General features: G+C 36.2%; 2 protein-coding genes across 2 annotated transcripts; one reads left to right on the top strand and one right to left on the bottom strand.

Annotated features, from left to right (window-relative positions):
- The first annotated feature begins 2681 nt into the window (after positions 1-2681).
- Positions 2682-6021, top strand: LOC132175615 (uncharacterized). The gene is made up of 2 exons (XM_059587614.1): positions 2682-3377; positions 5335-6021. Exons 1-2 carry the CDS (start codon positions 2916-2918, stop codon positions 5692-5694), a joined length of 822 nt encoding a protein of 273 aa, XP_059443597.1. The 5' UTR covers positions 2682-2915; the 3' UTR covers positions 5695-6021.
- Positions 6022-6735: 714 nt separating this feature from the next.
- On the bottom strand, positions 6736-9755 carry LOC132174705 (vesicle-associated protein 4-1-like). Its single transcript, XM_059586348.1, has 7 exons — positions 9240-9755; positions 8850-8920; positions 8608-8689; positions 8353-8471; positions 7474-7551; positions 7254-7373; positions 6736-7155 (listed from the first exon to the last, which is right to left on the bottom strand). Exons 1-7 carry the CDS (start codon positions 9502-9504, stop codon positions 7096-7098), a joined length of 795 nt encoding a protein of 264 aa, XP_059442331.1. The 5' UTR covers positions 9505-9755; the 3' UTR covers positions 6736-7095.
- Between the last annotated feature and the right edge of the window lie 11881 nt (positions 9756-21636).

Raw genomic sequence — 21636 nt, forward strand, 5'->3', positions numbered from 1 at the left:
ATATATATATATATAATTTTTTTAAAATTTTTTTTTTAAAATTAATATATGTGCCACGTGTCGACGTCTGATTGGTCCACGTGTCAGTCCTAACGGTCAACTAACTGTCAACTAACGGATGGACTAATTTGGTCACTTATCAAAACCACAGGGACCTCCTATGATAAAAATGAAACCCCAAGGAGAAAAAAATAAAGTTACCAAACCCCAGTGGGGTTTGGAGTATTTAACCCTTTAATTAACAACAGGAATCTTGGTAATTAATCGACTTCAAAGAAGGCTTTGTGGGGCCAGTTTAAATCGTGGCCATGCGGCAGAAATAGATGAATAATGGGTCAAGTGTTTAGTACACCATATGATAGTGTACGCTGTTTATGTTTTGTCTGGAAAGAAAGAGATGGAAATGTATTTTTAGGGTATTTTGAGTTGGCAAGTCATAGGGTGTACATGTAGGTCATTATTTTTTTTTTTTTCCCTAGATAAAAAGGTTGGAGAGGAAGGCCAATTGTAGCTATCTTAGTTGGGCGTAACCATAGTAACACCCACCCGTGGGGCGCCGCTCAAGAGGAGCCTAAATGGTGGGAACCGCAGACGCTTCCTCAAGGCCAACCGAGTCATAACTTAACACCTGCCCCACCAGGACATCAATGGGACTCAAGGTGGCTAATACTAATAGGTTAAGGGATTTTCATTACGAGAATCAAACTCAGGCCCTAGTACATGTTCAACCTCATGAAAATTCCCTTAATACTACCATTGAACTACCACCCTTAGTGGTCATTTGAATTGCAATAGATACATGTTGAGTTAGAGTGAGTTTAATTCGAAACTTTGTTTAAGATTTGCATTTTATGACTATTCCCTCGATCTTGCTCGAGCATGCAAGTTCCATGTAAAACCAAAAATTTCACTTGACCTTTGCTCAACCGTTGTTTGAGCGAGGTTATGAGAATTTTAATTAGGATTGCTTATTTAAATCTAATTATTGCCGTACTTATAAGCACTATGTCTTACATGATTTTTTTTAAGTTAGAGATAAAAGAGTGGAATCCTGAAAAATCTAGAGAGAAAGCGTATAGTCATATACTATAATAATTCACAGAAAATGATAGCTACATATGAATTATCACTCCAAAAAGACTAGTCAAGTTGTAATTAGAGCTTTTTATAATTATTTATAAATTAAGCCAACTTTTACCTAGTAAAAAACTCATCTATAATCCACTCATTCCATATGGACAATTCAATGTGAGACAATTTTTTTTTTCGGTGTCATAATCTTCTACATTCAAACCCTTAATGTCCTATTAGAACCATGTCAAGCAATGCTTCAACGTCACATGGTGTAACTAGGTTGCTTTAAGACTATTTTGCAACGACCTAGAGAAAGCATTAGCTTTACATGGACTCACTCTACAATGACTAGTCAAGTTGAAATTGAAACTCTCAATAATCATTTATAAATCTCAGTCTCACATAGTAAAGAATCAATAAGCAAATTATCACACATTAGCTGCCTTTGTAATCAACCCAGATACATATGGGTAATTCGTCTTCATAATATGTGACTAACTTTTAGGGTGTCACGTATATCTTTCTTGAGCTTAAAATTTTTTTGCTTCTCTCCTTGGGGTTTGGTTGGTGAGTTCATCAGAGCTGAAGTTTCAGAGATCAAACGAGTTTGTTCATAACAAGCCAATGTAAAAGAAGGTCAAAGTTAAAGAGCCACTTTAGAGTACGTAGCTAGATATGGAGTGCGTCATTCATGGGATTACAAGCCTTTCTTTATTAAACTCTACAAAGATTATTATTGTCTTCTATGCTGAAATTTGTTGGTGGCAGATTTCGGCCAAACTGGTTTTTCTTTTGAACTTTGTTGAGGGTCAATTTTAAAGGACCCGTATTTGGGCCATAAATAAGAAGAGCCCAAAATCCATGGACTCGTTACTACGGGCCATCTGGTAAAGAGAGGCCCACCAAGACGACTTCTCAATTGTGCGGGTCATTGAAGGATGTTGTTGAACGGCAGATGATGAACAACTACATGCGCCCTATAGTCCCGATTGCAATGGATCTTATTTATAAAGTAGATGGGCAATTGGTCACTCGTTATTCAATTTACCCCAATTTGAGATTTGCTTTCACAATGATAAAAGAATATATATACTTGTATAGTGGTAACAAAGCTTTTGAAATATATGTTACAGATTGTTTCCACAACATAGCTGGTCATAGCTTGTTTCTCTCTTTGGTTGAACGATAAAGGAAAAGTGGTTCGATTTGGGGGCAAGGGGAACCTTCTTTTTTTTTTTTTTCTCTTTTTTCTAATCAATTGACAACAAGGATTTGGTACTAAAGTAAAGATCTCTATTCAATATTCATATCACTATCATAAAGATCTTTCACTATAACGTGGCCGGAGGGTTCTTTTTCTATTTCCTCTATTTATTTATTTATAGTTGGGATTCCTTGTCAAACCCCTCCACGTAAAATGTGGTGGCGATGGTGGCGGTTGGTATTGCTGATCCTCACTGACATCCAACCCACTTCTGACAAACAACGTGGCACCGACAATACAATCCGTGTCGGCCACGCAACGGTCCCCAACTCCAAGCAAGCCAGCCGCAACACTTGTCGTGTCCTTTCTTTCTCCCTCCCGAAAAATCAACAAATCAGACAAAAATACCAAAAAAAGAAATATGAAAATACGAAGCATTCAAAAAAGCCTAAAACTTGAAGCCTCCCCAGCATCTTCTTAGCCACCTTTCTCTCCCCATCATCCTTTCTCGTATTCTCCTAATACTGCATTCACTTCTCTTTCTTTGATCAATCTTTTTTCACATTTCTCTCTCCCCAATTTACATTCCTCTGTATACGAAACGCATTTGGGTTCTCTCTCGCCGCCACGACACAAAATGCCGCGTCGCTTATTCGCCTGCTTCGGCAAAGGAGGTGCCTCGAACAAGTGCTCGTCCGGGGAGCGGAGCAGCGTGACGGCTGACGTGGCGGCGGAGGAGGATCGGCGCGGCGGGGCTGTGCTGGTGGAGCTGTTCTCGTCGCAGGGTTGCGCCACGTCGCCCGCGGCGGAGATGGTGTTGTCGAGGCTGGGGAGGGGGGACTTCGACGGCCAGGAGCTGCCGCCGGTGGTGGTGCTCGCCTTTCATGTGGACTACTGGGACTACATGGGCTGGAAAGACCCATTCGGGTCGAGCCAGTGGACCGTCAGACAAAAGGCCTACGTGGAGGCCCTCAAACTCGACACCATGTTCACGCCCCAGGTGGTGGTCCAGGGTAGAGCCCAATGCGTTGGGAATGATGAGAATGCTCTCTTGGCGGCGATTAAGGACGCACCGAGGTTCCCTGCTCCCACGTTCCAGGTTAGTGTTGCTCTTTTATGTTTTTGTGGATTTATTTATTGAAAATATGATTGGCTATTAATATACCCTGGCTATTAATACAATTTTTTATTTCTTTTATTTTATAAATTGATAAATTGATGTAGTAGTAGAAATGATTAAGATTATATGGTTAACAATTTAACCGCTAATTATACTAATTATGATTTTATAAATTTAATTATGAAAATTATTGGAATATTAACACTTTTATTATAATTTTTTTATAAATTGATGATGTGATAGTTCCTAATTAGTAAAATGATTAAAAGTATATTGTTGAGTTGGGAAGTCAATTTTTTTGTTTAATTATTTTAACAATCATGGATTGTCACATTAGTTTGTAAATCTATTTATTGTAAAATTTTAATATCCATAACAACACAACACTCTTTCGTTAGCATACTTGCAAGTGGGTTGTATTATAAGTGGTATATAGAGAAATGAGTAATGTTATTTAGTAGACTATTATATGACTGTCATACAACTAGAATAATATGACACTTTCAAGAGCTGATTTTCATAATTATCACGTCATCTCAATTATATAACAGTCGTATAGAAATTATTAACCCAATGTCACAAAATTGCCCTTTTTCTCATCAGACATAGTATGTATTTGTTTTTCACATTTGTTATCTTTATTTAAATTTGTGAGCATACTCATGATGTCCTTACACTTCATGATTGATCTCTGAAACATTAATTCAAAAAATCTAAATTAATAAATAAGAGTACATTTCTTAGCAATTTTATTTACAGGGTGATTGATATTATCTCATAAAAACGTATGAAATAATTAATCAGAATATATTGGGTGGTCAAATTGGGTTGGGTGACAACATATTAGATGGAAGAATTTTCCAGCTGTGGCACTTCACTTGCGTAGGTGGTATGCAATTTTAGGTAGGCTGGTGGGGTTTGAGCCTCAAACAATCCTTTCCCCTTACCTGTATTTCGCTTTCTTGGTAGATCTGAATCAAATGTTGATGATGACTCACCAAAGTTTGAAAGTTACTTTCTCACCTAGTCGGGAAAGCCACCTGTTAATAGGTCGGAGAAATTTCTTTTCATTTAATTTATTAAATTGACACGTAATAGTCACATCCATGAGTGGGTGGATATTAGCTGCCTTTTAAGATATATTATAATTACATGATTGCAGCATGATTACATAAGCACATGTAACTATTGTCACATCAATATTCAATGTTAAAATATTAATTTAAATAATTAAATTTATTAATACTTCTAAATTTAAGCTTATAAAATAATTAGTAATTTAATATGGTATCATATTAAAGATCCTAAGTTTGAATATTGTCCCTGTCATTTATCTTCTATTTCAGTTAAATATTCTACGTATTGAGAAGAATTTGAGCTCACACACGAGGGAAGAGTGTTAGAATATTAATTTAAAGGGAGAACTTTACTTTAGACCCTTAAACTATCACGTATTTTGAGAAGACCCCTCCAAATTTCAAAAATTCTCAATTTAACCCCTTAAACTTTTAATTTGATTCAGTTGACCCTTCTATCAGATTTAGTCGTTAACCCTAACAGAAATGGCTAAAAGACCAAATTACCCTTTGATTTTTTATTTTTTATTTTTTAAAAAAAAGTCAGAGGTATATAAGCCATTTTATTACTTTTAAAATTTAAAATCTGATGAAGGGGTACATTACATCAAATTGAGAGTTTTTGAAATTTTGTGGGCCTTTTTAAAATGTGTGGTAATTCAGGAGTCGTAAATGAAATTCTCCTAACTTAAATGATTAACTCTACCATTTTCTTTAAGCATACATTTTTAAGATAAGAGGTAAAACATTTTCATGCTAATCTATATATGCATAAACAAAATGAAGCTTTCAATAGAAAATTGATTTATCTTTTTTGAAGTATGAAACCTTGACTTGCAAGCAAAACTGAATTTGAACAGGCAAGCTTCCAAAGGGCTTCGCCAGACTCCCTTCAAGTTTCCCTAGCAGGAAGTCTAAGGACGAAGGTGGATAATCATGGCGCCAATGTCATGGTGGCATTGTATGAAAGCGGCTTGGTGACTGACTGCCCCAAGGGGGAGAACAAAGGCCGAGTTCTTTCCAACGACTTCGTCGTTCGAAAACTCGAAAAGCTCTGCACTGTCAAAGACATCTCTGCCAAGAAGGCGATAAAGGGGACTGTTAACTTCTCCCTGTGGGAAGGATTCCATGGCAGCAACTGTTGGGTAGCCGTCTTCGTTCAAAACAGCTCTCATCAAATTTTTGGTTCGCAGAATTTTCTGTTGCCGGATGACATATGAGACACAATATAGCTCTCGATTAGGCAATTATATGTACAGGATGTGCTCTGTTTTAGGATGTTGGTTTCTTGTTTTCTTTCCTGTTCTTTTGGTTCTTGTGTTTTTGTTTTCTTTCTTTCTTATATTTACTGGCTGGATTTTATGTTTAGCAGACGGAGAGAAAAAGAGAGAGGGAGAGAGAGAAAGAGTTGCATCACTATCTAGTCCATTTCAGATTTGGAACTGAATTTCTTCGTATATTATTATGTGGAGGAGAGATGTGAGTGAGAAACTTTTACCCATATGTTTGTATTTGTTGGCCTTTTATTCAATGTCTATTATATTCAAGTGCATGCCTCCCGATTGGCCTTAATATTGATGGTTTGGATGATATAGATCATGTTGGGTTGATACAAACGCGACCCATTTCAACCATTTTAATATAAATGGGTTGAGTTGACCCGATTAACATAATTTTATATTTTAAGAGCATAAATTATATCAACTATACACATTCACAAAATCAATTTGGAAATCAATAATTGTGGCTTGACACGAATTTGACCAATTTATTAATCATATCTAACCTAGCGAAACCGTTTTGACCCAAATTCTATTACGGTAAATTTGTGCCGGAATGGGGGGATATATCAAACATTACCAGCCCCATCTGTCACTAATCCCAGTTAAAATTAACCAATCATCTACTCCTACAGAGTGACAGTTAAGATTCATCAGGGGCCCTACTCTCCTCCAAGGATTTGCATCCAGAGTACCTTGAAGTAGTTTTTCTTGTATGTCATACGGCCCAAAGCCAACTCATGCATGAGAGCTTGGGATTTCAGTTTGATGACATGATCTTCAAGTCCAAATGAGCTCCCGGCAATCTCATTTTCAACTTCTAAAGAAAATTCATAGCAAAAACTTAGCAGCCCCTTGAAGGAGGGTAGAGAGCTTATCTTTTGTTTTGTCTAATCAAGTAGGGAATAAATGACGTCAGCCAAGGGCATTAAATAATAACTTTGGCACAAGGGCACATATCAAGATGTCCAACAAGAAGCATAAGATAAGACACTACATTACATTCCAAGGAAACCCATGAGTTTATTAATACAATATCAATCAAAAGAAACAAAGACTAGCCTGACATAGACAGGGCACCCTAGTCACAAAGATTTACAAGCATTTATTTTCATACAAAGAAAAAACCACCATCTACAAGTAGAAAGGCTCAGTCCAAAATCAGGTATATTTACCCTCACACGGCTCATCTCAAGTATAGTCGTGACAAAATGAGTTGTTTTTCTCCACGTGAAGCCCTGTACTTGCCATCCCATCCGTTGATCTTCGCACAACAGATACCAAGTTAGTGATGGGTGCAATGATGCAGCAAAAGCAGATGCAGCAGGAGCAAATCACACACTATGCTGAGTCTATTGCTTCAACCTGTTGTCTAGCCAAGTATTTCTCCCTTCGCTCTTTCTGAAAAAGATAACGGTAACAGGGATAAAACAAGGAGTGTAATAAGAACAAATTTAAGAGCATTCATGTCCGAACGGGAACGGGCATGAGATACGTACCCATTCATCTATTACAAGCCCTTCCCCAACAACCCGAGGACCGGTGTCTACAGGAGGTTTCTTGCGTGCTTCAAGCGCAGCCTCGGCTTCGGCTAATTGACGCTTCAGTTTTTCCAAAGCCTATGAAAAAGGAGAAAACACACACACAAAACGTTACCCTATGACATTTGTTCACAACAGATACAGCAACTATCAAAACTAATCTAACTTTTCAACTTACAGAACTAGGGCGCTCCATGTCTAAAAATACAACCCGCAAGATTCGCTCAACAGTTACTTGATCCTTTTGTTCATCAAACTGTGAGAAAAAGGTTATACAACAAATATTAGGGTCAGCACCAGCCAATATCCTGAAAGCCAAAAATTCAAAAGTAGCGGGAGATAAAGCAATATATGTATTTAGAACTGTTACCTCAATTTTAGTACAACTACAGCAATTGTATTTAGGTTAAATCCTACTGCTCAAACTGGCTGAGAAAATATTTGATCCTTTTGTTCATTAAACTGTATGCTAATAGGTCAAATTACACTTTTTGGCTTCACACTGCCTAAAACTAATAAAAACAAAACTAGAACCACTGATACATATATCCAAATGAAATGTAGAATTTACAGATGCAATGAATTCCATATAGAAAAGCAATAAAATTTGTGCATAAAGGAGGATCCACAAAGGGTCATTAAAAACAAAATGACAAACTAGAAACTGTATTAGCAGTTGCATCCATGAAGAACATATGATACAGCATAAATGAACCTTTGCTTGATTTTCCCTTTAATAATGATAAAGGACAAACCACAAAGGTGCACCCAGTAAATTGAGTTTTTAACTACCGACAATAACTATGATATTAGCTCCACATAGGACAGATATGAGAAACTTTGAGTAGGCTAACCATTTAGAGCACAAGAAATCACAAACTCCACAAAAATTATATTGAAAGAATTATGACTACTGTATTTTCAACCTTACCAAATACCACATAATACATTTTGTTTCCTTAATTATTTCCTTGGGTTTCTCATCCATCAATATGTTTCAAATCCACAAACTAGCTGAGAAATTAGCATTATTGCAACCAGAGGCCATACATCTTACCAGCTCAGGTACATATTCCATTCCTCCTTTCACCTTCAGACTCATGATCTTGAACTTAATCTTGCTCTTCTGGTCCAATTGTTTTTCATTGTTCTCAGTATGCTCCACAAACTTGAAAACTGTCCACTCAGATTCAGAAGAGAGTATGTCAGAAAGATAATACATTGGCGAGTATACAATAATCCCCATCCAACCCCACTTTCCCCCTCCCAATACAAAATTCAAATCCCAACATTCTAAGCACAAGAGTAATACCAGTTGCAATAATACTTTCTCCAGGAGCAAGGATACCGCCAGGAGGCCTCATATAACAGCTCTTTGGTGCTGTTGTTTGAAACTAAAGCAGGACAAACAAACAAACACATTAGGTGGATCTTCGAAATGCAGAATCGACATTTAAAGTATATAAAAAACTAATGCTACAAACTATCAACAACCCATGAAGTGAATCATGAAAAGACTTCAAAAAAGACAAGAACAGAGAAGAAACCAAATACCTTAAAAGCTACATGAGACCTGCTAGTGTTCTTCAACCTGATCGCGCTCTTCACTTGTTTACCTGGCTCATCTTCACAATGCACAAAACAAACACATATATAAGGCAATGATATGAAACTAATAGAAAGCATTTATCGTCTTTTCTTATTGCTCGAAACTTCAAAACCGTTGAAAAAAGCCAATTTTGGAGAAGTACTTTTCACTTTACCAGAGAATTCTTTCTAGTTAAGCTAAATATTCTATTGTAGATTTGGTCAGGATTACGGCGACCAAATATATGAAATACAATACTCTAATCCGCAATCTAATTACGCGAATCACGCAACAGCAACTTCTTCGGATTGACCAAAAAAGGTCAAACTCAAGAGGTTGAAGAGACGACGACCTACTTGGGAAGTAGAGGTTGCTGGCAGGGTCGAGTCTTAGCCTACGCCGAGGCGGTAGCAGCGATCGCGCCACGGACGACACCGTTTTGGGTGACGGCTTCGAATTAGGGGCCTCCAGGTGTCGGTTGCTCTGGCTCCCGAGGCTACTATGAGTGAGGTTTTGCGTGGACGACGAAGACGACGACGTATTCCCGGATTGCCAAAACGTGCAGAGCCGGAATAGCTTCATGTCGGAGTGTGATTTGTTGTGGTGGTCCGCTACGGCCATGGTCTCGCCACAACCTAGCACGTGGCAAGCTGCAATTGGTGGATATTGGTTTTAGCGCATGAAAAAATTAAATTTCCAAAACTTTTATAGTTTCTCTCAAATTTTCCTCCTTGAGAAAGCCTTTTGCCGATTGTGGACTCGAGGGTTGAAGACGGAAATGGAAAAGTTCCAAGAGTTGGCACAAAGAAGCCGGATTTTAGAGGAGGATTCTACTGGAATTGACTTATATTTGACGTCCGTGCGGTTGCCTTCCTGTGTATGGTACCATTTAACATGTCGTTCCGGATTGTACTTTGGGACTTGCAAGTCATTAAGTAAGTTGTTAAGGGCGAGTAATTGATATATGTACAGTCATCGATCCGCGTACGTGCGGAGACTGCTTGAAAGTTGAAACACGATGCAGTAAACTTACGGACTCTCGTATTGGCGCGTCTATGAACATCCAATCAGTACGCTGTACGCTTGACGTCAACGTATTTAAGTGAATGTGTGATATCACGCGCTATTCTTGGAGCGTGAAAGACATCATAACGGCAGCGGTGTTAATTTATTGAGGAGTAGATGGATTGGGTAGAAGATGGAAGGGCATTCTTCCCTGAGTCGCAGGGCGGGGGTGGGGGGTGTTTTAATGATGTTTACGCAGATTAGGTAGGTGTGTTGTACGGTCATTTACAGTAGTCGGCCAGGTTTCTTGGTAAGGTTTGGTTGGGAAGGTAGGAATTAATTAGGTGAATGGTGACATTCCCTGTGGGAATCAGTGGATTTGACACGAATTGTGTTTTTAAACAGATTTTTCCACGTGGCAGTAGTAAAAATTGAAAAATAACATTTAATAAATTTTTATACGATTCTTATATAATTATGATAAATTGATAATGTGTCGGTGATGAGTAATTTTAGGTGGCTTATTTGTGTTTTACTGAGAATAATGTGGCTATTAAAATTACTCTTTGATTAAAATTTAATAATGATCAATCGCAAGTCTAATTGTAATTTTAATAGTCACACCATTCTTAATAAGACACTTAAAATTACTCATCATTAATTCAAAAGTTTATTTTTACGATCCCATTATAATAATTATATATAAGTGAAAATTAGGTTGAGCACTTGGGCCTAATAAAGAAAGCAATTACCAAAGTCAAACTTGAAATGTAAAAACATAGGAGTATGTATGTCTTTGAGAAACTTGGAACAAAAAGGTTGCTTTGAAAAATCAACGGCTGATCCTTATTTGATAAAAACAAAAAAACAATGAAAGCAACGCCATTCGTATCTAGAGGCTGGATGGTGCCTCTTGCATGTTTTTTTAATCCAGCTTTATGTCATCTAGTAGGATGGATAGTTTTGTCCTCAATGAGTAGCTCAATCGGTTGTGAACTACGCCTTATGAAGCGGAGGTCACTAGTTCGAATCCCTTCTCCCTCTTCCCTTGCGTGGACATGTAAAAAAAAAAAAAATAATGGATAGTTTTCATTTGGGTGTAAGTGTAAATAAATGGCAGCTTTTATTCCAAATAGAAGGGATGCCATTGTTCTATTTGCAAGTAAATTATGGTCCGAAACTAATTAACTATTACACTTTTCCCAAAAAATACTAATTACATTTCGGGAGAGTCCTTATAATAAAGGGGGATAAAACTTCAAAAAAAAATAAAGACAAAGACTTTTGGGAGTAAAGAGTTAATTTTGGAGGGGTAATTACATAGAAAAGCATAAAATATAGGGAATGATTTTAAAATTTTGGAGGCTACTTTTTTTTTTGTTCTATTCAAAGTGATGATACTTCTTCAAAACATTTTGAAAACCGTTCCTTTTTTTTTTTATATATATTATTTTCAATTAAATCAAGCTCATTGTATGAGCTAAGTTTTGTTGGCGACTTACTTACTTAATCATGAACAAGTTAGTAGGTTAGTCCAAAGGTGCAAGTTAAAGTTGTTCACAAAGACTTGAGTCGCTGAATGAAGGCTTGCAGAGACAAATTTGTGTGTATTACTTGTGTATTGTTGTATTTCATTTAAGATATTAATACATTTTGGAGGTTCTAGTTTGTATAGATAATAAAATAATAATAATAATAATAATAAAGCTATGTTGAAAGTTAGAGAACACAAAAAAGCATTATTCAAAATGAGAAATAAAAAACACATGTGAGAAATGGTTAACAAACTCCTCAATGGTCTCATGTTTGAAACCTAGGGTGCTACTTGCTCTTGGGCCAGTCACCCAGATTGAAGGTTTGCGACTCAATGCTTAATATTCTGGGTGGCTAGAGATTAGTATGGTGAATCCTGACTGCACCTAATGGGTGAAAAATGTGGTTACTAGTTTTACTAACCGCATTCGCGATTAGCGCATAAAATTAGCAGTTAGCTAATAACCGCTAACCGTAACCGCCTAAGCTGTTACTAAATTTTACTAACCGTATCCGCTGGGCAGTTAACGGTTAATAAACATATAACAGCCCGCTATACCACTTTTTTCAAAGTTGGACCTTTTGGCCAATTTTCAGTTATGAGCTTTATATATATATACACACACACCACATTGGGCCAAATTGCTCCAAAATGAGCCCATATTGAAAAATCTAAAATATTTTACCTTAAATATACATTAATTTACATATACTTACTTAAAAAAAAAAAAAAAAAAATCCCTAAATGTAAATCATAACTTGTTAAGAATACAAGTTATATTAATAGGAAAAAAAAAGAAGAAGCAAGTTATACAACATTTAATCATTTACCAATGCTTTAACAAGGACTTGAATGCAGATTTAAACACAATATATAAATAAAATTTCGCAATCCTTGTGCGTTAACTTTTACACAACATATGATACAAATAAAACTTCAACAATCCCTATACACAACATACTCCCATTTGATTTTCTAGCAAACCTGTGAAAATCACAACAAGAAAGATTATAAACTTGACATAATAATATTAAGGTACATGAAATGTAAGGTATTGTTTGGTCTATAAGTACACCATAGATACCTTGATAAAATAAATAAATAAAAAAGCAGAGCAGACCTAGATAGCTAGATAGTTCTACGGTATATTCTCAAATCATTTTTGTTGTCCGAACAGCAGCACCGTCATATTTCATATTTTAATAATTTTAATTAACTGTATAAAAGTAGCACCATCAGCCCCTACTGGCTCCATGAGCTACCTTATGGGCCTCATATAACTGCCCATTGAGTATGTGAGTCAGATTTTGTCCCCTTGCTACTCCCAAAAGTAGATAAGGAAATAGATCTTTATTATGCTTGTGACAGAGCTCTCTACGAAGTATATCTGTGAGTTGTCCATTCCGTCCATAAATGACAGAAATTCAAACAAATTGGATCTTTATATATATATATATATATATATATATATATATAGATCTTTATAATTACACATTAAACATAAACCTGGATGACAATAACAAAGGTTTATAGGTCTATTTTTCTAGGTAAAAGTAGTATTCATTGCTAATTGCTGCAGCAAACATATCTGAACTTGATTGCTACAAATTTCTCCATAATTCCCAGAACAATTATATACTGAGAAAAATAATTAACTAATTGGGTCCCCAGCAAATCAAGTGAAAGAGGTTCTCAGCCTTCTCTTCCCTCCTCCCCCGCCTCTTCTCAATATCGGCGTTCATCCTCTGCGCCTGACTCACGCTCCCTCCAATGCGCGGCCACACCTTGTTTCCCTTTTGGGTTGCAGATTCTGCCACAGCATTTCTCTTCTGCTGTATGCTCTTGAATGCCATCTCCAGCTTGCACGCCCTCTTATTTCCACCCATCTTCTCTCTCTGTGTTTACGTTTCTGAAAATTCACAGAGCGGTAGAGAAGGATATAAAGTTTTGTTTATGGGGGTAGTTTTTGGTAATTGATTACTCAGCAAAGGTTGTCTAGCTGAGTAAAGATGGACAGATCGGTCCATGATTATATAGAGGGGAAGCAAGAAAGTGGGCAGGAAATGAATTTTTCTGGCGGTTTACGGGCCGGGAAGTGGTTTTGTGAGAAACCGGGTTTGAGTTGGTTGGATTTTTAATAGCTCCCAGATTTGTGGCACTGGTTTTCCAAATTCCAGGGGTGCTTTTGTTTTGTTTTGTCTCCTAATTAATTATAGCACTGGGAAAGAGGCTGTTGATTTGGAAACTGCCACTTTAAACTAAAGAACACGGTCATTGACTTGTGTGCCTAAAGTTGGGTCTTCAATAAAAAGAAAAAACAAGACAGAAATTTCCAAAAAATAGGATTGTAGGAAATTTTTTATAAATCAATGTTTAGAAAAAACATATATCCTTAGCACGTAAGAACTACATTGAATTTTGAAAATTACATATACCCTTATGAAATAGAGGACGACTCTTCTCTAAAGCATATGCACTTCTCATGTGCTTTTTTAATCACTTAAATAAATACATGTTCCGAACATAAGTTCGCAACAAGATAAATTAGGCTCTAAATCTAGACTTTTTAAACATAAGATTTGTGATTAATTCTTTTCATGTCTTTATTCATAGTATAGCCTCCTTTAAATAGAGGATTCATTATATAAGAGAGATAGGGCTGAGTTATCAACTCTTATTGAAAAAATATCATAACCCGACGTATACTAACATAATATAAACATCGTACATAAAATTAATAAGGTTAGCCTAATATGAAAAGACTCATAACAATACATGTTACTTTTCACTTATAAATATGGTTTGCAAGACCCTTAAAAAAAAGAGCTATGTTGAAATTTTCTGTTAGTTGTAATGTCATAATAACGCTTTTTAATTACGAAAGAAAAAATAAATCTGACAAGTGGGAATTGATCAGAAAAAACCAACAAAATATGAAAAAGTGAAAAAAAAGAGCTATGTTGAAATTTTCTGTTAGTTGTAATGTCATAATAACCCTTTTTAATTACGAAAGAAAAATAAATCTGACGAGTGGCAATTGATCAGCGAAAAAACCAACAAAATATGAAAAAGTGATGGTCCATCTGGGGACAGCCCAACCGGCCGTTTTGGATTAAGGTTGCACCGGCCCGTTATCCTTCCACTGCCAAGAGCGGGAGGTAGTCGCTGCTCTGTGAAACCAGCCTCACGCAGAGCCCTCCTCTCTAGGAAGCACGTGACCCAGGGCCTTCGCTCAAGTCACATGACTCCACTCTTGGCTTGGAATGGGCGGGCCAGGTAGAATCAACCAGAATCCGACAGACTGAGCCGGGCCAAAGTCCCATCACAATAATGTCCCTACTCAGGTTACAGGCTCACGTTACCAAGCCCGACAGTCAATCTCGTCTCACTAGAGCTTTATAAAGAGCAAAAGTGTCTCGCTTCTTATCGATGTGGGATTAAGGTACACATATGTGCTAGCTTTGGCAGAAAACTTGTGGTTGTTCGCGAACGCTTGCAGATTGCGTCATTACTTGAATACCTACAACTACAAGTATTGTAAACGTAGTCCACCTCTCAGTTTTGATTCCATTGATACAGAGTTATTCGCGTGGAGATTGGAAGAGTTCAGGCAGCTCCTGGATCAATCTTTCTATTAACACTATTATTAAAGAAGCAGACTCTCTCCTTGGAAGGCTTCAAGTCCTATTGCTGCAGAGTTCGAAATTTTAAAGCATAATTTCTCTTCTGTAAATCAATACATGCGAGGAAGTTGATTGTGTATCTAGTTTCTTTTTCACTGATTTATGTAAAGAGATGAAAATATATACTTACTCACATTTGGTGTCTAAATTTTTTAGGGAAATTGTTCAAAAGGGTCTGAATTTTACTTTTGTGACAAAATAAGAGTACAAATTTCTAATTTCGTTGAATTTTTGCCTCTAAAACAAATAAGTCATTCACTTGAATTTTTGGTCAAGCTCTTAACGGAAAACCTGTTAACTGTCAACCTACTCTCCTCAGATCAATTAGAAGTTGACATGTGGATTAAAGAACAAATCATTTTCTTCCATAACCATATGTGATATGCGAGCAGTGTGGGAAGCAAAGAAAAAAAGTGCAACGAAAGAAGCACATATTTTCACTCATAATTGGGATGACATAATACTAATACGATTTAATTTAAAACTTGACAGTGCTAGGACCCCAGCAGCTCAACTCCATGACTTTTCTCATTGACTCCTCCCTTGACCGTTTGATCTTATCAGAGACTGCAGAAGATGTAATCTTGCTCTTTGTACGTTGTTGCTGTGATCTGAGTGCATAATTCCACCTCCGAAGACCTTGGTCTTTCAAGGCCTCGACGCCTCCAATACTTGCTGCCACAACAATCCAAACTCTGCTACCCAAACTCATGATTTTTTTTTTTTTTTTTGCTCTGTTCTTTCTAATTTGAACTGATGCAAATGAACAACTACTTCTGTATTTGATGGTGTTGAGGTGGTCTTTCTTTTATATATATATATGGTGGGATACTGAGGACATGGTAAAAGGGAAAAACCGGCAATCAGTTGGAGGAGAAGAGCCCTGGTATTGGGATATACCAAAACCAAGTGTTTAGGTTGTCGGCTTTGTTATATATGGACTAGGAATAGGAAGTGAGTAAGACATATGCGCACGTGTTGGTTGCGTAATTTCATGGGTCAGCTCATTTGTGTTGTAAAATTAAATGGATGGTGCAAAAATTCTTATTGATGCTAAATAATATTAATCCAAACAATTAACAATAAGATAAATATAATACAATAAATAAATAAAATAGAGCAAGGAAAAATCTCACAAAGCTATAGAATCACGCAAGAGCGCTGTCCTTAAAGGTTGATTTCGTGCCTCCCGGAGTGTATAACTCGGTGCGATCGGATCTCTTAACACGCAACCTCCCAGGATTAGACTATAGCGTCTATCTTCGTTAAGAACGCACTTTCAAGTAACGAAGATCAAATGAACAACCCTTTCTCAAGTTGAAGATGATGAAAAATTGAGTAGCAAATAACTCTAATTTTTCTCTTTGGTAACAAAGAAAAAATTCTGGAGCATGAAAATGAAATCTCACTAGAAGTAATATTTTTTGATGATATATTTTTTGTCAAATGAAGACTTGCTTATATAGACATGGGGAAACTTTTTTCTTTTAAAACACATTATTATGCAATCTATGTATTAAAGAACAAACGGTCATGAGATTAATGTATAAAACCAACGGTCAACATATTTAAGATAAACGGTCAACAAATCATCAAACGGTCAAAAAGGCTTGAAGACAAATGGGTTATAATCTAAGAAAACAAATGGTAAAGAATTAAAGCCAACAGCTAAAAGAATTGTAAATATTGAAGACAAATGCTTTTAACAAAAGAAAACCAACGGGTAAAGGAATTAAAACCAACAGTTAAAAACTTGTAAAAGGTTTTATTACCCAACGGTCAAAACTCATGAATATATTTTATGTTGAATGGTCAAAAATTAATAGGTAAATAAAATCAATATTTGTAACATTACAACAATCCCCCACATGTTACAAATATTAGAATAGAAGGAGATTGAAAGCATGCATCGATGTGGTACCCGAAAGTTTTAACCACAACTAGGATAAATAAGTAGGAACTTAATGAACTGTGGTAGAGTTAGACTCTTTTAACCAAATTCATAAAGTAAGCAAACTTATCACCCACATAACTTTCTCCAAAAGAAAATTAATAAATAAATAAGAATTAACAAAAAATAAAAAATTGGGTTGTTCAGCGGGTTGGCGCCTTATACAGGCCATGCGCCCCTGGGTTTCATGAGTGCTCTAGAGACCTACCCAAGTCTCATAGGAAGCGGCACCACCTCCACACTCACATAGATGGTATCCATCAAGAGTGTGTGCAGGTACACCCCATCCCAACAGGTAGGGACTATGGAACCATTAAGAGTTTTAAACTCATCCTTAATCACCCTGCATCTTTGTACTGTCTTACACCATAGGGATGGACTCATCAACAATCTTATCAACAAGATAGTGAAATAACATAGAATGACAGTACCACACCATGATCACTTGTGACTTCGTTTCCCATTAAACCTCATTCATGGGATCTCCAATCACAGAGGTTGGGTATCCATCACAGTGTCATCATTTGGGTATCAGTCCTATCCCCCTCGATGTTTCACTCACCAGCCTTCTTGCTAGTGGCTTGGTCAAAGGATCTGCCAAATTCCTTTCTGACCTCACAAAATCCATGGATATTACACCGGTCTCAATAAGCTGCCTCACAATATTGTGCCTTAATCGGATATGTCGACTTTTCCCATTATAGATCTTGCTCTTGGCTCGAGCTATGGCAGCCTGACAATCACAATGAATACAAACAGGTGGAACTGGGTTAGCATATAAAGGCAAATCAATCAAAAGGCTCCTTAGCCATTCAGCTTCAGTTCCAGCCTTCTCCAAGGCAACTAACTCTACCTCCATTGTGGATCTTGCTATGCAAGTTTGTTTGGAGGACTTCCAAGATATAGCTCCTCCTGCTAATGTGAACACATAGCCACTGGTAGGCTTTAGTTCATCTGAATCAGAAATCCAGTTAGCATCACAATATCCTTCTAATATAGCAGGAAAACCATAATATGACAAACCATAATTAATTGTGCCCTTTAAATATCTCAACAATCTAGAGATTGCATCCCAATGCTCAATACTAGGATTATGAGTATATCTACTTAATCTACCGACAGCATATGCAATATCAGGGCGTGTACAGTTTGTCAAGAACATTAAACTACCAATGATTTGTGCATATTTCTCTTGTGAAACACTATCACCATGATTCTTAACCAAATGTATTTTAGAATCATATGGTGTAGACATAGGTGAATAATCAAAGTGCTCAAATCTTTTTAGCATCTTTTCAACATAATGTGACTGAGATAAAGTAATACAATTATTATCTCTAAGAACTTTAATGCCCAATATAACATTAGCTTCACCCATGTCTTTCATATCAAAATTAGATGAAAGAAATCTTTTAGCTTCATGCACAACATTCATGTTGGTTCCAAAAATAAGCAAATCATCAACATATAAACAAATAATGACACCTTCATTATTACTAAACTTGCTATAAATGCATTTATCTCCACCATTAATAGAATAAGCATTAGACAACATCACTTTGTCAAATTTTTCATGCCATTGTTTAGGAGCTTGTTTTAATCCATACAAAGATTTCACCAATTTACAAACTTTGTGTTCTTGACCGGGGATTACAAGTCCCTCGGTTGCTCCATATAAATTTCTTCTTCTAAATCACCATTTAAAAAGGCAGTCTTGACATCCATTTGATGTACCACAAGTTTATAAATAGAAGCAATAGCAAACAATATTCTAATAGATGCAATTCTAGTAACCGGAGAATAAGTGTCAAAATAATCAATATTTTGCTTTTGCTTGTAGCCTTTAGCCACCAAGCGTGCCTTGTATTTATCTATTGTACCATCCGGTTTGAGTTTCTTCTTGAACACCCACTTACAACCAATTGGTTTGGTCTTAGGAGGTAACTCAACAAGTTCCCATGTATGGTTAGACATAATTGAATCTAATTCATTATTAATAGCTTCTAACCAAAAAGGTGCATCAATAGATTTGATTGCTTCATTATAACATATCGGATCATCATCAACAATATAAGTAATAAAATCATTACCGAAATTCCTTTCCGTTCTAGCTCGCTTGCTCCTCCTCAATTCTTGCACATCATCAACAATTTCATTAGAAGTAAAAGAAGGTTCATGCAATAATTTTTCCTTATTTTTCAAAGGAAACACATTCTCAAAGAAAATAACATTTTCAGATTCAATAATAGTATTGTAATCTAAAACATCACTCTTAATAACAAGAAATCTATAACATGAACTATTGCAAGCATAACCAATAAAAACACAATCACAAGTTCTAGAGCCAAGTTTCCTCTTTTGAGACTCAGGTAGCATAACCTTTGCCAAACACCCCCACACTTTGAGGTATTTCAAACTAGGCTTACGACCTTCCCAAAGTTCGTAAGGAGTTTTACCAGTTTTCTTATGAGGCACTTTATTTTGAATGTGACAAGCCGAAAGAATGGCTTCCCCCCACATGTTAGTGGGTAGCCCGGAACTAACAAGCATAGCATTCATCATTTCTTTCAAAGTTCTATTCTTTCTTTCGGCTACTCCATTAGATTCCGGTGAATAAGGAGGTGTAACTTCATGTATTATGCCATTTTGTTCACAAAATTCCTTAAAAGGATTAGACTCATATTCACCACCCCTATCGGTCCTTAGTCTTTTAATCCTTTTATTCTTTTGATTTTCAATTTCAATTTCAATTTTGTATTTTATGAACATTTCTAAGGCTTCATCTTTGGATCTTAATAAATAAAGTTTAGTAAATCTAGAGTAATCATCAACAAATATCACATAATATTTTTTACCACCTCTAGTCATTGTGTGCTTTAAATCACCCAAATCACTATGTATTAACCCAAGAAGTTCAGTTTCTCTTGTAATAGATTTACAAGGTTTTTTAGTGATTTTAGTCTCAGCACATACTTCACATTTATCCATATTGGTTTCACTTAGTGAATTAATAATTCCAGTTTCTTTCATTTTCTTGATGTACCCAAGATTTACATGTCCAAGTCTACCATGCCAAATATTAATAGAATCAACCAAGTAAGCACAAGAAGATGAATTTTCATTAATAATATTAGCAACATTTAATACAAAAAGACCTTGATCTTCATAGCCTTTACCAACAAATGCATCATGCTTAGTTAAGGTAACAATGCCACCATCAAATAAAACCTTAAGTCTTGCCTTACCAAGCAAGTGTACCGAAACAAGATTGTGTCGAAAATGAGGAACATGTAGAACATCGGAGAGTGAAAGGGTTTTACCCGAAGTCAGCTTTAAGAGAGCTTTCCTTTTGCCTACCACAGGCACAGATCTATTGTCTCCAACAATTACCCGCTCAGTATTTTCCTTTATTGGTGTGTAGGAGGATAAGTCTTCTTTATTTCCACAAATGTGCCTAGTAGATGCGGAATCAATCACCCATCCTTTTACTTCCGTGGTCATGTTAGCTTCAGATACGACAGCTGCAATGATCTCTTCCACTTCCGTCACATTTGCCTTGTTTTTTTATATTGATCATTTGTAGTTGTTGGTGGTCCTCTGCTTACATGCCGCTGCATAATGACCTGATTTGCCACAAGCAAAACAAATGACCTTTTTCTTTTGTATTAGAGAATGAGATGTGTTGAATCTTTTCTTATCATTCCAAGGTTTTCTTTTGGGCTTATGGTCAAATTTCTTGTAGTGTTGTGGAGGCCTAATAGATCTCTCTTCTACTAAATTAGCTTTGAAAATAATTTCCTTAGCTTTGTTAACCTTTTCCAAAGACCTATTCCTTTCTTCTATTTTAATATGCATTATGGTTTGTTGAAGACTCATGAAAGTCTTCTTTTGTTTGAAATGGAGTTTATACTCCTTCCAAGAGTCGGGTAATTTTTCAACAAGACACTGGGTCATAAAACTTTCGGGTAGACCATTACCCTCTTTGGTTAATTCAGCAACTATGTTATGAAACTCATGAATTTGAGAAGTAATACTCTTTTCATTAGTCATTTGAAAATGTAAGAAATTGCTTGCAGCAAATTTCTTAGTACCCTCATCCTCAATCACATATCTACCAACTAATTCATCCCATAAATCTCTAGCAATAGTAAAATGGCAATAAACATCAAACAATTCATTAGATAAAGAATTTAATATAGTATTCACACATAATGTATTAGTCATTTCCCAATCTCTTAATTCTTTGGATTGTTCTTCAGATTCCTCATCCGGTCTAGGCTCAGTTAGAACACTAGAAATTTTTGTAAAATCTAAAACTGCAAGAACCTTTTGTTGCCAACGTTTAAAATTATTTCCATCAAAAGATTCAATTTTTGTAACATCTGGAAGAACTTTAGCAGCAGCAAGAATTTGTGCATCCATAATCAACCTTTAAGATTGTTGTAAAATTAAATGGATGGTGCAAAAATTCTTATTGATGCTAAATAATATTAATCCAAACAATTAACAATAAGATAAATATAATACAATAAATAAAAAATAGAGCAAGGAAAAATCTCACAAAGCTATAGAATCACGCA

This window comes from Corylus avellana, chromosome ca3, assembly GCF_901000735.1.
Source record: "Corylus avellana chromosome ca3, CavTom2PMs-1.0".
NCBI classification, from domain to species: Eukaryota; Viridiplantae; Streptophyta; class Magnoliopsida; order Fagales; family Betulaceae; genus Corylus; species Corylus avellana.

Coding starts and splice junctions, on each gene's coding strand:
- LOC132175615 (XM_059587614.1), top strand. CDS start 2,916: ATGCCGCGTCGCTTATTCGCCTGCTTCGGCAAAGGAGGTGCCTCGAAC. Junction 3,378..5,334: donor TCCCTGCTCCCACGTTCCAG/GTTAGTGTTGCT, acceptor GAATTTGAACAG/GCAAGCTTCCAAAGGGCTTC.
- LOC132174705 (XM_059586348.1), bottom strand. CDS start 9,504: ATGGCCGTAGCGGACCACCACAACAAATCACACTCCGACATGAAGCTA. Junction 8,472..8,607: donor AGAAAGTATTATTGCAACTG/GTATTACTCTTG, acceptor CTGAGTGGACAG/TTTTCAAGTTTGTGGAGCAT. Junction 7,156..7,253: donor GGCTTGTAATAGATGAATGG/GTACGTATCTCA, acceptor TATCTTTTTCAG/AAAGAGCGAAGGGAGAAATA.